General features: G+C 39.6%; 1 protein-coding gene across 1 annotated transcript; it reads right to left on the bottom strand.

The window, feature by feature from the left end:
* Positions 1 to 9796: 9796 nt before the first annotated feature.
* On the bottom strand, positions 9797 to 15016 carry IFNG (interferon gamma). The gene is made up of 4 exons (XM_075205334.1): positions 14816 to 15016; positions 13848 to 13916; positions 11327 to 11515; positions 9797 to 10073 (listed from the first exon to the last, which is right to left on the bottom strand). The coding sequence occupies exons 1-4, from the start codon at positions 14939 to 14941 to the stop codon at positions 9939 to 9941; spliced, it is 519 nt and encodes a 172-aa protein (XP_075061435.1). The 5' UTR covers positions 14942 to 15016; the 3' UTR covers positions 9797 to 9938.
* Between the last annotated feature and the right edge of the window lie 2157 nt (positions 15017 to 17173).

Consider the following 17173-nt stretch of genomic DNA (forward strand, 5'->3'; position numbering starts at 1 on the left):
CACTTGCCAGCCCCACATTTAAAGCATCCCATAATTCTTTTGGAATTAGGAGCAGACAACCAAGAGGAAACAATATTTTTTTAACCAGTATTTAGTCGTTTAACATAATGACTTGGAGCCAAATAAATTGCCAAGATTTTTGGCTTTCCTGAAAACTATTTTGGCTTCTGTTCCCAATGTAGATTTTAATAAAGGATCTAAAAGTAAAATAACAAAATTATGATTAATAATATTTCTAATTCTGGTTGAACATTTATTATCTGGCAATAAAGAGTGGTTCACTCTCAAAGGATAACCTAGGAGATGTCTTAGATTCATGGGACTTGTTAGCTACTAATAAATCCTCTCTAATTAATGCTAAAGACGACTGTAGCGAATGTTATAATAGAGGAATAGGATATTTTTTTATCTCTAAATATATCAACCAATTCTAGAGCTTTTTCTTTAAATTTGATGTCATTGGAACAGTTTCTCCATAGTAACTGTCCAAACGAAATATTATTAAGCCAAAACATCGTATGAGTGCTGGAATAATGAATGTAATTATTGGAATCAACCTCCTTCCTAAAAGTAGAAGTTTCAATTTGGTTATCAACCACCGTAAGAAAAATGTCTAAAAAATCTATAGATAATGTATTGTAATGACCAATACATGTTAAATTATAAGGATTAGAATTCAAATATGAAATGAGATTAATGACTGATGAAGAATCACCCTTCAATACAAAAAAGAGATCATCAATATACCTCAAATAAAGGAGCAGGTTCGCAGCGAGATCACCACCCCAGATAAACTCCTGTTCAAAGAAACCATATAGAGGTTTGCGAAACTTGGGGCCAACCTGGTCCCCATAGCTGTGCCATGTAATTGTAAAAATAACGCTTGTCAAATACAAAAGAATTATGCGGTAATCTAAAGGAGATGGATGCCAAGATAAACTGTTGGTGGGCAATAGAAAGTGTATTTTGTTGATGAAAAAAATAATCTACCGCTTTCAAACCAAGATCATGTGGAATGTTTGTATACAATGCCTGTACATCACATGTGATGAAAATGTATTTGGGATCCCATTTGAGTTCCCTAATATGTGTAAGAAAACGAGTGGTATCTTGTAAATGTAAAGGTAAAGAACTACAGAATCCCAGATATGATTGGGCAGTCAGAAGGGTTTTGAAGGGATTTATGTATTTTGGAAAGATGATAATAGGTAGCAGTAATCGGATGGAGTGAATATAAAAATGATTGATTTCTTTAGTAATAATCTCCTCATCCATAGCCTGGCTGAGTAATCTGAATAACTCCTTTTTAAACTTTTCAGTAGGATCTGATTCCAATAACTTGTAAAAATTGGGATCGTCCAATTGTCGATGAGCCTCTTTTTCATAATCTCCTATATCTTGAATAACTATCCCGCCTCCCTTGTCAGCAGCTTTTATAATGATGGAATAATAATTGGAAAGCTCTTTAAGAGCCTTCCTTTCTGATCCTGACAAATTATGACCATATCGAATAAACTTGTCATTTGTATCTGAATCTCCCTCATACATCTCCCTGAATTGACATAAGGTAGATTTGTAGAAGGAAATCTATATGTAAACCTCTAAAATGAAGTGGATACAAATTTGATTTTCTTTTAAATTTAGTATATGAAGTGGAATTATTTACATCGAAAAGGAGCGGTGCCTCAAAATCTACACTTGGCAGAGAGGCACCGTTGCTTTCCGAGGCCAAACTCTCCAACATAGAAATGCATTCAGTGTCGTTATTATCTAGCACTATGTGGGTGCTTTCAATTCCCTTTTTCCTAAGTTGTTTGGATGCAAAATATCTTTTGTGACTGAGATTACTTACATAGCTATTTAAATTGACAAAAAGTTCAAAAAAGTTGGGATTACTAGATAGAGCAAACTTTAACAAAACTTTTACATCTGTAGTATAACCATACAGCAATGTCATGTAAACAATGAATTGGATAAGACAGTTTAATTATAATCCCATTATGATCACACTACTAGCTGGATAATACTATTATATCTGATTAAGATAGTATCAGAATGGAGTGATGTACATTAATATATTGACGAATCAATTATAAAACATTATTAATACAGTAGCTGGGCATAGCAAATTATTTTGCTATTTTAATTCACTTTAGGATCACTTTATTGGTTTTATATTTCGCTATTACATTTGGAGGGATTTATTCTCAATTTTCAGTATAACTAATAAAGATTCAGATATTTTAACAATTAGAAGATCGCTGAGTGCCTCAAACAAGCACACTTCTCTCTTTTCTCTTCTTCTTAGATATTAGAGCAAACTTTAAGCCTTTTGCCAATAATCCAATAATGTGAGTTGTGTATCTGACAAGGTACGGGAGGATAAATTGAATATTCCCTTAAAAGTTACCTTAGTTTGGGATTTTTTCTAGAGAAATTTGGTGCATCTGTTTCCTCTAAATACTCTAAATCCGCTTTATTGATAAGAAAAGCTTTTGTTTTTGAGGTGTTCAATTTATAGCAAGAGGCCCTACTGTAGCTTTGGAGTACGTCATGTAAGGCTGACAACTAGGTCTCCGGGCTGGCAATGTACAAGATATCATAAGCAAAGAGGCATCATTTATTTGATGTTTTGACTAGGGTAATATCTGACTTATGAGTTGTAAGTCGCATCCATTTAGTTAAGGGTTCAATGGCCAGTAGGAAAAAAAGCAGGGAGAGAGGACAACTCTGCCTAGTACCATTGGTAGTCGTAAACTTGTCAGAGATAAAACCATTATTATACACACTTGCAGATGGGCCAGTTTATAATGCTAGGATGAAAGGATCTCATGGCTAAATCCAAACCAGGCAAGAACCATAAGCATATATTTCCTTTGGACCCGCACAAACAGAGGTTATAAAGTTTAGAATAGTAGGCAACAAAAGTGTTAAGTATGTCCCGAGGGTTTGAGATTCGGGCACCGGTGTTGTTAACCAAACATTTGATACGGTCTTGAGCCCGCTGTCCCCGTAGCTTTCAGGCTAGCAATCTGCCACCCCTTTTGCTGATGACATAGAACTTCTGGTGCAGTCTGTTTAAGGCTGTTTATGGCTTGTTGGGTACAGGTTAAGAGTAGCTTCTGTAATTGGCTCTTCAGCAGAGCAATTTGGTTGTTAAGGTTCCCTGAGGGTAGTGACTTGTTTCGGCCCTCTAATGAAAACAGCTGTGTCTCAAGGTCCTTTTGATGGAAGAGAGAGGCGTGCTTAATTCTTGTTCCCGCCTGCATAGCTGAACCCCACATCACGGTTTTCACAGTACAGCAGAAATTAAAAATGGAGGTGTCTTCCAGGGCTTTAATAGCTGTGTATGTGTCTCACGTCTCCTTAAGGGCCAGTTTAACCTCCAGTAAAGTCAATAAATAAGATGCCAGGAACCAGGGGGTATCGCCTGTTGGGGGAATCACCATGTCCAGACCACTAGAGCATGATCTGACCATGATATTAGGAGGATCACAGCCGACCTGGTGTTCTGTAGGGACCACTTATCGGTCAGGATGAGGCCAATACGTGAATAAGAGTTGCGCACCGTAGATTGATAGGCAGGTAGACTTCAGGGGCCCACCGGAGTGGGTCAAATCTGAATAAGAGAAAGAGACAGATGACTATGGGTCACCTGCCACACGCAACCATTCCCTTCGAAGCTGAGCCAGTGGGGCCCCAGCAGTAGGAGGCAACAGGATGTCCCAAGATTTCAAAAGTTGAATTTCATCTTACACTGCAGCAATGATGTGAGTAGAGTTATTACAGTGTATAAAAAGTTTAATCAGGAAGCCCCAATGGTATGATATGCTCTGAATGTGGCAGCCGAGAAATCAGGAAACAGCTGGAGTCATGTAGAAGTTCCACAGAAGAAGGTGACCTGGCTGCTCAGAGAATCTGCTCTTTAATGTGGTAGAATTGTATACGCATAAGAGTATAACGTGAGGCTGTTTCCAGACCCGACTGTGGTTTAGGGAGTCTGTGAATGCGGTCTAAAATGAGGTTGTGGTCTGAGGCATCTCGGAGCAGTTTTTCTAAAAGTTCATTGACAAAGTCAGTTAGTTCCTGGGTAGACACTGATTCCGGGATGCCCCTTAGTTTAGGGTTGTTTCTCCTCAAGCGATCTTCAATATCCACTAGATTATCTGCCATAGTAAGAACTTGAGACTCTAGAGAAGGTTGTTATGTGATGCCACCAGCTCCTCCATTTTATTCTCAATTTGTGAGGTTCTTTCGCCGAGCTCGGTGACTATAGAAGAGTGCATGTCAGCCACCAGGTCTGTTTTAAATGAGGCTAGCATCAGCTGCATTGCTTTGACCGTGAGTGGACCATCCGGATCAGCATGTGAGAGCAGGTCAAGGTTAGATAGTGACACTGTCAGGGGAGAAGGCATCTCAGCATCCTGATCTCTGGATTCTTTGCTCTTGTCAGGGCCCGCAAAGGTGGATGCAGGCTGTGGTTTAAAAAACTGTACTGCAGAGGCTGGTTTAGGCAGCTTGACCTTTTTGAGCCCCATATTGGACCATGCAACCAGTCCAGCCGTAACCAAGCGGGTCAGGTCTAAGATTTTAAGGAGCCGGGGACTAAGAGCGGAAAGATGGAGACAGCTGGTGGGTTCAAAGGAGCTGAGTGCTACAGGAAAAGCAGATATATCTATGTTCAAGTTATGGGTGTATGAGTGGGAGTTTCACTGCAGATTAACAGCCAGGCAGCATGGTGGAGAGTGCGCCACTCGGACTGTCACCGGACTACGTAGTGGACAAGAGGCAGAATCCAGAGAGCAGCCCCAGATCAATGTGAGTTGCAGGTGTAAGTATCCCTAACCTTTAGGGAGTAGACCAGCCAAGCTTCTGGGGTGAATAGTGGACTAATGTAGAAAATCAGCCAGGGACCAACTATGCCTGTATTAGTTTCAGGCCGGCTGGGCGCAGCAAGTGTACTAGATGATAATAGGTGTACACAGGGCTATCAGCATGGTTTGGGGTGTTTTAATAATCTAACATGGGCCTGGGTCTTGGAAGGGGTGGGAACTGCACCACTATAGAGTCCACCTACCTGGATGGTTGAAATGCTGGGGTCTGAATGTAGCCACATGTATCACTGGTATCCAGTATGTAACTGCCATCCTGGATCATGAAGCACAGAAACAGAGAGGCGCCATAGATCCATCTGTCACCAGCAGGCTATAGGACAGCAAGGCCGCCAGGAGTCACAGCCACAGCAGCGGCACCAGTGAGCCAGCATACAGAATCAGCTGGGCCAGAGATGGGAGAGAGATGGCTCTTCCGGATGAAGTCAGCAATGGCGTCAGGCGGTAGCTTGGCGCTCCTCTGAAGGGCCGCTGGCTGTGGACAGACAGAGGCTTAATACCCCACAGCCCAATGCGCCCGCCAGGGTCGCCAAATTTTCTTGGGATGTTTTCCCACTGCAGGGTGTCAGAAGAGGGGGACACAGGCTCCTGAAAGATGTTTAAATGGGATCTGATGCTTTAAAGTTGTTTTTAAGAAATGTTCAGTGTAATGATAACGATCTGAGTAATCTACAGTTGCACGTTGGTATTCCTGTACAGTCTGTGATAAGTGATGCAATCTTTTTGGTGTTTGCTACTAGCAATCACTGCAATGGTAAATATGTCATTATCAAATAACCCATTTTTAATTTTCCAATATGTTTCACCACTGGAAAATGGGGCTTCCTCAGGGAAAGTTGAATGAGTAACTCTTGCAGAGTTAGTCAGTTAGTTACATCTCAGCTGGCATTATCATGTGACTTGCATCAATCTATGTTATCACTTGTGTTTAAATATAAGCTGAAACTCTATTTTGTAAATTGCTAGCACTGTGGAAATTGTTTAGTCAGCCTGCACTTAATATACAGTATATACCTGTGATAAACTCTTTACATTTTGCCCTTTCTATTTGTCCCACTCGCCAATTGCAGCATATTTAAGCTCTTCATGGCAGAAACCTATAGTATTTGGTGTATAGTATTTAGCATTTATACTCTAAGCACTATAATAATTGTGTGACTTCATATAAACAAGCCTTAAATTAACTAATTTTGTTTGGGTGAATTTATTTTGCTGTTTGTTTCATGCTATAGTATTAAGATAGGAATATTTTATTTGCAGGAATGTATTATGGATATTTAGGTATACAAATAAACAAATAGAAACATAGAGACAACATAAGTGAAACCAGGAATTCAAGTTATTTAGGGGCTAAAGAGTAAACGTGAGTCGTAGTATTCATATTGATTCCTCAAAAGCCATTCATTAAACTGAAAGACGCCAAGCAAATCCCCCTCTTATATGCCAGCCAAAATCGATGTTACAAAGGAACATTAAAGCAAAAACAATCATATATGCCATCCTTGAAAATGTAATTATTTAAAAATAAATTGTACATTCTTTGTTCTACAGTACAGTTTAAATAAAACACTTACAAGTAATATTTAAAAAACAAACAAAAAAAAGCAACAATCATATATACTCATCTGAATGACCTGAGGTAAGTTGACAGGCAGCCAGATATTGTCAGACCATTTACATTCTTGAAATAGTTTTAATATTTCAGAGACTCTAATTGCAGAGCTGCCAAGAGGGAGTTCCAGCCCTAGTGCAATAACTTCTTGTTCCTCCAGTATTAATATTGCTTATCTGGCTCTTTTCTGGTTCGCAGCTCAAAGAAGATCCATGCAGTCTTTAAAACTGCCTCACTAGCAGGGCCTGATCAACCACTAGGCTGACCAGGCTGCAGCCTGGGGCGCTGGGTCCCGGGGGGCGCGGCACTGTGGGTATTTTTTTTTTTTTTTTTAAATTTTTTTTTTTTTTTTTAACATTTTTTTTTTTTTTTTAATTTTTTTTTTTTTCTTCATTCATTTTTTTTTTGGGGTGGGGGAGGGGGGGGTCGCCGCGGGGGGGGGTGGAGGGCTCGATGATCAAAAGCATTGGTGGTCAGTGGTTAGCAACACACAGCCAATCGCCAGGCTGCCTGTTGCTGTGCAGCAGACAGGAAGCAGGACGTCTTCACTTCCTATCTGCTGATCTGAGGAGAGGAGCGACGCTTGCACAACTACAGGTAAGAGAAGGGGGGAACTGCCCTGCATATCTATAGGGAGGGTAGGGAAACTGCCCTGCATATCTATAGGGAGGGGGGGGGGAAACTGCCCTGCATATCTATAGGGAGGGGGGGGGGAAACTGCCCTGCATATCTATAGGGAGGGGGGGGAAACTGCCCTGCATATCTATAGGGAGGGGGGGGACCTGCCCTGCATATCTATAGGGAGGGGGGGAACCTGCCCAGCATATCTATAGGGAGGGGGGGAACCTGCCCAGCATATCTATAGGGAGGGGGGGGAACCTGCCCAGCATATCTATAGGGAGGGGGGGAACCTGCCCAGCATATCTATAGGGAGGGGGGAACCTGCCCTGCATATCTATAGGGAGGGGGGGAACTACCCTGCATATCTATAGGGAGGGGGGGGAACTGCCCTGCATATCTATAGGGAGGGGGGAACTGCCCTGCATATCTATAGGGAGGGGGGGGGAACTGCCCTGCATATCTATAGGGAGGGGGGGAACCTGCCCAGCATATCTATAGGGAGGGGGGAACCTGCCCTGCATATCTATAGGGAGGGGGGGGAACTGCCCTGCATATCTATAGGGAGGGGGGGGAACTGCCCTGCATATCTATAGGGAGGGGGGGGGCACTGCCCTGCATATCTATAGGGAGGGTGGGGGAAACTGCCCTGCATATCTATAGGGGGGGGGAACTGCCCTGCATATCTATAGGGAGGGGGGGGGAACTGCCCTGCATATCTATAGGGAGGGGGGGAACTGCCCTGCATATCTATAGGGAGGGGGAGGGAACTGCCCTGCATTTCTATAGGGAGGGGGAGAACTGCCCTGCATATCTATAGGGAGGGGGAACTGCCCTGCATATCTATAGGAAGGGGGGGGGAACTACCCTGCATATCTATAGGGAGGGGGGGAACTACCCTGCATATCTATAGGGAGGGGGGGAACTACCCTGCATATCTATAGGGAGGGGGGGGACTACCCTGCATATCTATAGGGAGGGAGAGGGGGGACTGACATGCATATGTATAGGGAGGGAGAGGGGGACTGTCATACAAATCTATAGGGTGGGAGGGGGGGGGCTGCCATGAAAATCTATAGGGAGGTAGAGAGGTTGATATGTATGAAGGAGGGCAGATGAGGGGAGCTGATATATGTGACTGGGGGAGTTTTGATGTGACGGGGGGGATAGCTAGCTAGCAGAGTGGAGGTAAGGAAAATAGCTGCAAGGGGGATGGATGCAGGGTGGGAGGTAAAGAAAATGGCTGCAGCAGGGGTTAAGGAAAATGGCTGTGGGGGGGGGGTTGTGGTTAAGGAAAATGGCTGCAGGGGGTATTTAAAAAATAGAGCAGCTTTGGGGGGCAGAATCTCATGATTGTGTGGTGGTCACATGGGTGGTCTCAGAAATCACTAGAATACTAAATATTAGTGAGATGGGGCTGGTAGAGGTTTGTATTTGATTGACAACAAATATTCAGATATTGCTTATATATGCCTGTCCAATGGGGTACTTTTAGCTGGCCATAATGGAGTGTTTTGTTTTAACTAAAGGGCCTAATTATTCAGGGTTTGCATTATAATACATTTTTGCATTTTCAAAAAAGGACGCCAACTTTCCAGAAGCCAGCGAGAGGATAACAAAGTTGCAAGAGAGAAGAGCAAGAACAGGTAAGAGACAATGGCACAATCTGTCTAAATTTGAATGCTGAGAATACACCTGAACATTCATATTCAGGAGTGTTCCTATACACCTATATATTCGGAGGAGGGGGGGGGGGCGCTGTGGCCGTATTAGCCTAGGGCGGCCAGAACCCTTAATCAGGCCCTGCCCACTAGTAAGCTAACTGGACAGCTATGAATAGTCTTGCACCAGCTGCCTGACTTCCCTCAAACTCCATATCCCCACACCACTCTACGTTCTTTCCCTGTCGGGATGGCCCATAAACAAAATTATAATATATTTTTCTCAAACAGAACATAGACAGACCTGGTTGCAAGCCTTGCTACTCACTCCACACCTAACACTGCTGGTTGTAAGTGCTACTTTTCAGTCATGGAGCAGAAAAATAATAACATTGATGTAGCAAATTGTTAAGAATACTGGGGACTGGGAATTAAAAGAAGAATGGAGAAAGTCTCCTTAAAATGAGCCCCCATGAGCCATGTTTAACTTTAATTTAAAACTGAACTCCTGGTTAGCCATGGTAGTACTGCTGGTTTGCCAATCTATTGTGCCACACATCCCCTCCACAGCATCAGACAGAAGATGCCCTGGGAAAAATGGCTACATGGAGCAATCCCTGGGCTACGGAGAGGGGAGCCATGAAAAATTGTGAGTGCACCCTACTCAGGAATGCAGCTACTGTGAAACATAGTGGTTTATTAATAATTCAGACCTCCCACTCTAATTTTCACCTCATAATTCCTTTTACTTTTTTCATTGGATACCTGGGAAAAGCAAGGAGCTAACACATTTATCCTCATAAATGTGGTGCTTAGTAAAAGCATATGGCACATTCTACAAGCTCAGAAAAAAAGCTGAGGTGGGACAAAATATAAATAATTCTTAGGTGGTGAAAGAAAGAACATATCAGCTCATTTCCTTCAAACATATCATCTTTTCGCTTCTAATGTTGCACAAAAACCAGATAACAGATTTCATATTTTGTAAACAATATATTTTTATTTTTGTCTATTAGCAGCAGATAATTTAAATATAAATTAGGTTTCATTTGTATATAAATATATAATAGTAAATACAAGATAAATATTATAAATATACCCTTTCATTTTAAATTAGCTAGTATTATTTATGGAACTGTAAGAGACCCTCTATCTCTAACATCCTCTCCTCCTTCGTGTGTTTTCTCTTTTACACTTAGTTTTTTCGCTTCTTTGGCTCAGATCATGAACACCTTGAAGAACGTGAAAAAGTTCTTTGATGGCTGCACGCTGGTTTGTGGCATCTGACATCTAAGGACAGAAGTAAAAGGAATAATTAAATAATTCATGAGCATATTATGTATTAATGCTTTGAGGTCCTTGTTGTGTTCCTGTATAGACAGGATTGTCAGTAAAATACACTTATACAATAAATAAAAATCCCCCATATGTTTTAGTGCTGAGCTACTGCTATCTTTTTCTATATCCAGGATATAATTATATTTCTAATTACTATATAACAGGGCAGTCCAACTCAGCTACATGATTGGAGGGCTGATCCCTCTTGTAACCAGTCAGTGCCTAACTCCTACAGTATTTTTGAATTGGAGTACTTTTTTGTTTGTTAGAGGTAGATTACAGGAATTATACAAATGTCATAAATTGTAGGGCAGCACGGTGGCAGATCTATGTTTTGTAAGTGACTTCTAGAATAATTAGTAATTTAAGTTTGCTTGTGTTAATGTACCAAACTGTTTATGCATGCTTAATTCATAAAGAAAAGTTAATAAAGATTGTGTTTTATGCTCTGCCAATTTAAAATGTTGTCATATGGATGTGCATGAGTCTGACTGAGATGCTGTTATGCTCAAGAAAGACATAGCAGTTAAAATATCTGCTTTAAACTGTTTATTCAAAGCTGCATTTACTATTTTTAAAGGGCTTATCTGGATATGTGAGCTAGAGATGGGTGTACTGTGCATGCAACCCATGAAAGGTTGGCGCAAGTGAATGGGGTAGAGCATAATCCACCAATGAGAGAAATTTCGTTGCAGAACAGGTGCTTTCACAAAGGTGCAACGTTTCAGTAATACAACGTGTGAGTTTCGCTTTTGTTCACCATTTCGCGGATTGCCTTTCTGCACTGCTTTTGTAAGTTCAAATTCTCTGGAATGTATAGTGTATGAATAGTGGTGGGATATCTACAATTGAGCTGGGATGGCAACTGTTAAATTTTGCCAGCAGAATTAATTAAGACTAAACTCTATGGCCAGCTTATATGGCCAAATGCGTAATGGTGCAAATATTTTGCCGACCAGTTTTGAAAACTTTGCTCTAAATTTGACCCCACAGAGACCCAATGCAGCTGTACACACTGAAGAGGAGCCTCCAATGCTATATATTATAGTCCCATGTCTTAAAGGAAAACCATTTTTTTTTTCTTTTTAACAGTTTCTTACAATTTTAAATAGACATTTTCCGGAACCACATTTTTTTTCTACTCCATGTTTATTAAAACCAAAGTGAATACAACAAAACTGTCTTGAGAAAATTGTTTGTCATACCTGAATTTTTTTTAGCTCATTCAGTCCTTTCATTTTTTGATCACTTTGCTTCATGACGTCTTCATAAGACGACCTAAGCATCTGTGTCAGATTAGTAATGCTGTCTTTTAGTTCTGTGATTTTCATAGAGTCAAACATCTTCAAGTACATAGGAACAATTTGGCTTAGCAATAGTTTCTTTTCTCCTTCCTGTCGGGTTAAAAGAGTATAATTTGTCAAACAAAATACTTTAAGTAAAAATCAACAAGCTAACATATTTTATTACAGCTGTAACTGATAAAGTCCTTACTGGAATTTCAAGAAAACAATTTATTGTGGTTCGGACTACAGTAAAGTCACATGACAATATTGCCTTAAGGGGGAATTCAATTCCCCCCGAAGTTCCGCCACGCTAAAACTATTACTGTTATTACGGTAATAGTACACGTAGTACACGTAATAGTAATAGTACACGTAGTACACGTAATAGTACACGTAGTACACATAATTACCGTTAATATGGTAGTTCTAATGCCGACAGAAAGCCGGGTTAATATTACTGTAATAACGGTAATATCTATAACGTGGCGGTACTTCGGGGGGAATTGAGGGGGGTATTCAATTGTCCGGAAATCTCACCGCGTAAATACTACTACCGTTATTACGGTAGTAGTTAGCTGGATTTCAGCTCGAGGCTCAGGGAGCTGCGAGCTGAAATCCAGCGAGAAAATTACCGTAATAATGGTTTTTCCGCGCACTATTACGGTAATAGTGACCGCGAGATTTTCGGCGTTTCCGCCGACAATTAAATACCCCCCTAAGGGGGGTATTCAATTGTTAGCGTTAACGGGGAAAAACGAGCGCTCAAAAAATCTTAGCGTTAATACGGTAATTACTCGCTCAATTTCAGCTGAAATTCCGCGAGTAAACTACCGTATTAACGCTTTTCTCGCGCAATATTACTGTATAAACAGTAATATTTTTTGAGCGCTCGTTTTTTTCCCATTAACGCTAACAATTGAATACCCCCCTAAGAGTCTTATTATTCTGAAATAGAAAAGGGGTAACCCATGTTATCCATAGTTTTTGGTTACCAAGTACAATTAAATGTTTTCATTTGCCTGTTCTCATTTATTTTGCTAATCCAGGAACATCTACAGTATGAAATCTAAGAAAATAATCATAAGTTAACAATTTCTAGTAGATATCAGGCCTTATCCTAAATGTATGTATTCAATGCAATATTGTACAAATTTATAGACTTTATAGTTATGTTTAAACATAACTTTTGACTGTTTAAACACTGGAAAAAATGTTGGTAAATAGTAGCTGTATTATTAAATATTAACTGATACCGGTGTATATAGCTCACTTATTGAATGGCCTAAGACAGTGATGGGCAACAAGAAGAACAGGGCTTCATGCGACCCTCTGAGCCTTTGCCTGCTGCCCCAGCTCCATTCTGCTTTATTGTCAGATTTGTTTGTTATAGCTGGTAACACTTGTTTAAAATGTTTGCTAATATGTTTTTACAAATAGATGTCTCTTTGATAAAATGTTTTGTTTTAACTTATTATTGAGATTAAGGGTAATGCGCGGCCCTATTGAAGGTCGGAGGGTCGAACCATGTGGTCCCTGAAGTGTATCAGTATAGAGTAAGAGGTATCACCAAATTGCTGTTCAAGGCTCTTGTAAGAGGCACAGTGAACTTGTACAAATGTTGCAAAGCAATAAAGCAAAAAAACTTTAATCTGACATTAAATTTGTGTAAATTGCACATCACTACACACTAATAAAGGATATTTATAAATAAAATAAAAAAAATGCTTTTTTTTGTCATGCCAAGGATATTGTGTAGTAAGTAATCTATGTTTTTTTTATTGTAGATACCCATTTTGCTCTCAGTAATGCCACCCAGGATATTCCACTAGTAAAAGAACACTAAGCCGATTGTCACTGAGGACCTCTGGGTAGGAGTGTCACATAGCCATTAAATGAAAATATTCAGGTTGTTTATTGTAATATACTACCAAACTTAGATAATGTGTAAACATAGCCCAATATAAGCTCAGCCAATGATGAAGGAACAAACATACATTTATTTATTCATGTAATCATTACACACTTAAGGGTATATTTCTGGACCCACATTAGTTGTTTACACAGCTCTCAGTATGTAATTCAAATAATATACAATCATTTTTTCTGAACTGGTAATAAATATTCAGAAGAAAGATGTAAAAAGTGTAAAATTAGCTTGGTTCACGAAAAATAAAATACCTATCATTGGTTGACACTATCCAAAGAGGTTAGAGAACAAAATGAAATAACATTGGTGTGGTTATTAATGGGACAATATTGGCAAGGTATATTTTTCATTATTGGAGCTACTCTCAAATTTCCTAAACTGCTGACAATCTATGTTCCTACAGCTGTAGTGCTAAAACTCAGCCCAACACATTGCCTCCATCTGTGTAGCCCTTGAGCAGGCTTATTATGTTTGAATGGCACACAAAATAACCTAAATATTCTTTTTACATACCTCCTTCCAAGAGTCTAGCAGCTTTAAAAATAGTACCTTATGTTCAGTATTAGTTGAGTCTTTTGAGTTCTGTAATTAGGAACAAGATGATTATTATAAAGAAATAATATAATACGAGATAAAATGGTCATAAAATTGGCTACATTTAAAGAAACCATGCAAATATATTTTCTGTTTCTCTGTAAAACACTTTTAAAAATTATATAAGAAGTCTAATGATTACAATCGTTTTTGAAAGTGTCTATAAATCATCTTATATTAATTTATTTCTCCCTTAGTGACAATATGAAGCCACATAGCTTCTAATGTAGTTAGCTATGCTTAAAGCGTCATTGTTTCACAGTTGGTGCATTTAACCATTGAGCTATTCAATTTACATTCAGTTAAGCATAGTAGTCAGTTAGCTATTTCTGAAAATAATTATGAAAGAGACAGAAAAAGATGCTTACAACTTGCTGTCCTTTGTCATTATAATTATGATCTAACGTACTGTAGCTACTGTGCTGCTTAAAATAATACAACTTCCTCCTGCTTGTAGATGTTTGACCACATACAAAAGTTAACAATTTCCATCAAACTTTCCAGTACATCAGAGATACTAACACAGTTAACCACTATAAGCATTAAAATGGTGATATAAGTCACTGATAAGAATTACTAAATAATAAATAATAGGGATTTATTCAATAAAAGTTTGTGTGTGGGCTTCTGACCTACCTCGGACTATACAAATAAATTAATATCCTTGTAGATAGTTAGATATCTATCTATCTATTATGGTTATTTACTATGTGCAACTGTGTGAATGTGCAGAAACCCATAGTAAACAATAAGCTTTGATGATCTTAGACAATGAAAGCCCTCGTCTATTTTGACTTTTTGCATTTCGACGTTTGCACTTAGTAACATTTTGTGTGTATTTAGCTAATAAATATTTCATTAAAATGTGCGATAATGATTACACTTACCAAGTATTTTCTTAGGCTGTCAATGTCTTTGCTTGCTTTCGGGAGATCTATGTTATATCCATTGATTTGTCCAAGATAACAAAGGATGGTGCAATGAAGCAGAAACATCTTAACATATTTCATCATTTCTCAGAATGTGTTCTCACGTAGCAACTGAATTTAGTGTATTTCTATCAGTCCAGGTTAGTTAACCAACCTTGCTTCTTGTTAAGAAGCCAATGTCTTTCATGTAGAATATAGGAGGTATTTATACCCCACAAAACTTTTTTGATACGTCACAATTACTCATTTTTCACAGGCTTTTACAAAGGAGATGGTGTTAGATAGGCGGTGTGATGCTTCTTGTTTTTTTTTTTCTTTCTATTAGTAGATGGTTTCTGGGGTTTTCTGCTTTGAAGATTTCATTTCCTCTAAATGACAAAGCAAGCATGCCCACCTTAGCTGTAGAGAGCTTTGGGAAATCAGGAAATCTTTAGATAGGCCAACTACAGAATAAAGTGGTGGAAATTCACTAAGTAGTAAAAGGTAATTCAAAATGTGTAATGTGCATTTTTAAAAAGAACTTAGATTTTTTTATTATCAATTTTACATTTTCATTTTTGAAATTATAGGCAATATAGCTATAGCACCAAAATATGAATTAAGTATTTTTAACAGTAAATTAATAAAGTCAAATTTCCATAGCTTTGGCAATGATACAGTTGTTACTTATTTAAATCTCCCAAATATTTGAGGTTATTCTCTAATTATAAGAGTGCAAATGTGTAGCAACAAATCAACAATTAGCCTCAATTGGTCTAGTGCAAGATAACCAATTCTAGTGTTTTTGCATGGTAGCTCTTTATTAGTAAATAGAGTTAAATATAATTATATGTGTGATTAAAAATTTTACACACAGATGTAGAGAGTTCATTGGCATGGGGTATGCTGAACATGGTCCTGCAATATCTACTGTGGAAAAATGTATTGTAGCTAGCGTTTAAACAAAAACTTTAATAACGTTGCTTGTATTGTTTCCTAAGCATATTTTTTCACACTGTTACTATTATAAGACTTGGTGAACCTGATGGTTACGTAGTAAGACTGGAAGTGGATACGGAACAGAAGACTTGGTGATTTTATTGATTTGAATCATTTTATTCAATCAGTTGATTCAATACATTTTTTAATTCAAATCAGACAGGTTGCAAGACATGTGCCATTATTTTTGTGCCATTATTTTGGTGCAGTGCAGTCACTCTGTTAAGGAGACAAGTCCAGGGAATTACCTGCACTGTTATTTTCTGCAGTATTATCTCTGAGTTACCTACCAAGTGTACTCTGAATGAAGTTCATTGTAGGAAAATCAACCATGGCGCTGTAGCAGCACAGGTTGGTAGATTTTATGGCATATAAATACAGCAGTGTATGTAACACACAATGGCACATGTTCCATGTTTACATGTCATGCAACCTGTCTGTCAAGTTCTTGATAGTTAGTACTCACTGCTTTCATTTTAGAGTGAGTATTCCCATATGGTATTGTAGCCAGTATGTATTTCATGATGGGTAGTGTCCCCCATTACACTTAGGTCTATGTGTACACTTTTGGGGAAAAACATTTGAATACCTGCTGTGTATATTGTGAGCAAGTGCTCACCTGAAAGCCCAGATTATGGATCTAAAGCAGCTGGCAACTGGTTTTGGGACAGTTTAGAAAGTTACGGAGACATATGAATGCAGGATCCTGAGGTAGGTGGTGGTGTTACAGTTAGAAATAGTGGTAAAAAGAAAAGTGTCAGGGAGGTTAATCCTGACCTGACACCAGGGCCGGATTAAGGGAATGGAGGCCCCTGGGCTAAGGGCGCCTCTATTCCCCCGTGAGGCCCCCATTGTCAGCCGCCCGCCGCCCCCGTCCCCCATGAGGGCCCCCCCAAAGCACTTACCTGTCAGTCCAGTCCTCCGTCCCCGGCGCGCTGTAGGCTCCTTACTGAGGAGATCTCGCGAGAGTTCACTCGCGAGATCTCCTCAGTAAGCAGAGTACTGAGCGCCGGGGACAGAGGACTACAGTGACAGTGCTCAGCAGCATTGATCGGGTTGGGGGCGCCCCCACCCCCGAACCGATCAATAATGCTGCTGCGGACTTTGAAGGGCCCCCTGGATGCCCGAGGCCCCTGGGCTATAGCCCAGTTAGACCTCGGGTTAATCCGGCCCTGCCTGACACACCCCAATAAATATGCCAATATGGCCAATATTGGGGCTATTAGTGTATGAGTAGCATTGCTACAGTAGGATACTTCTAATAGCAAAGAGCAAAAGGGATAAATTAATTTGATGCAAACATAGTATTACCATTGCATAAGACACTAATTAGATCAC

This window comes from Mixophyes fleayi, chromosome 4, assembly GCF_038048845.1.
Source record: "Mixophyes fleayi isolate aMixFle1 chromosome 4, aMixFle1.hap1, whole genome shotgun sequence".
Classification (NCBI taxonomy): Eukaryota; Metazoa; Chordata; class Amphibia; order Anura; family Limnodynastidae; genus Mixophyes; species Mixophyes fleayi.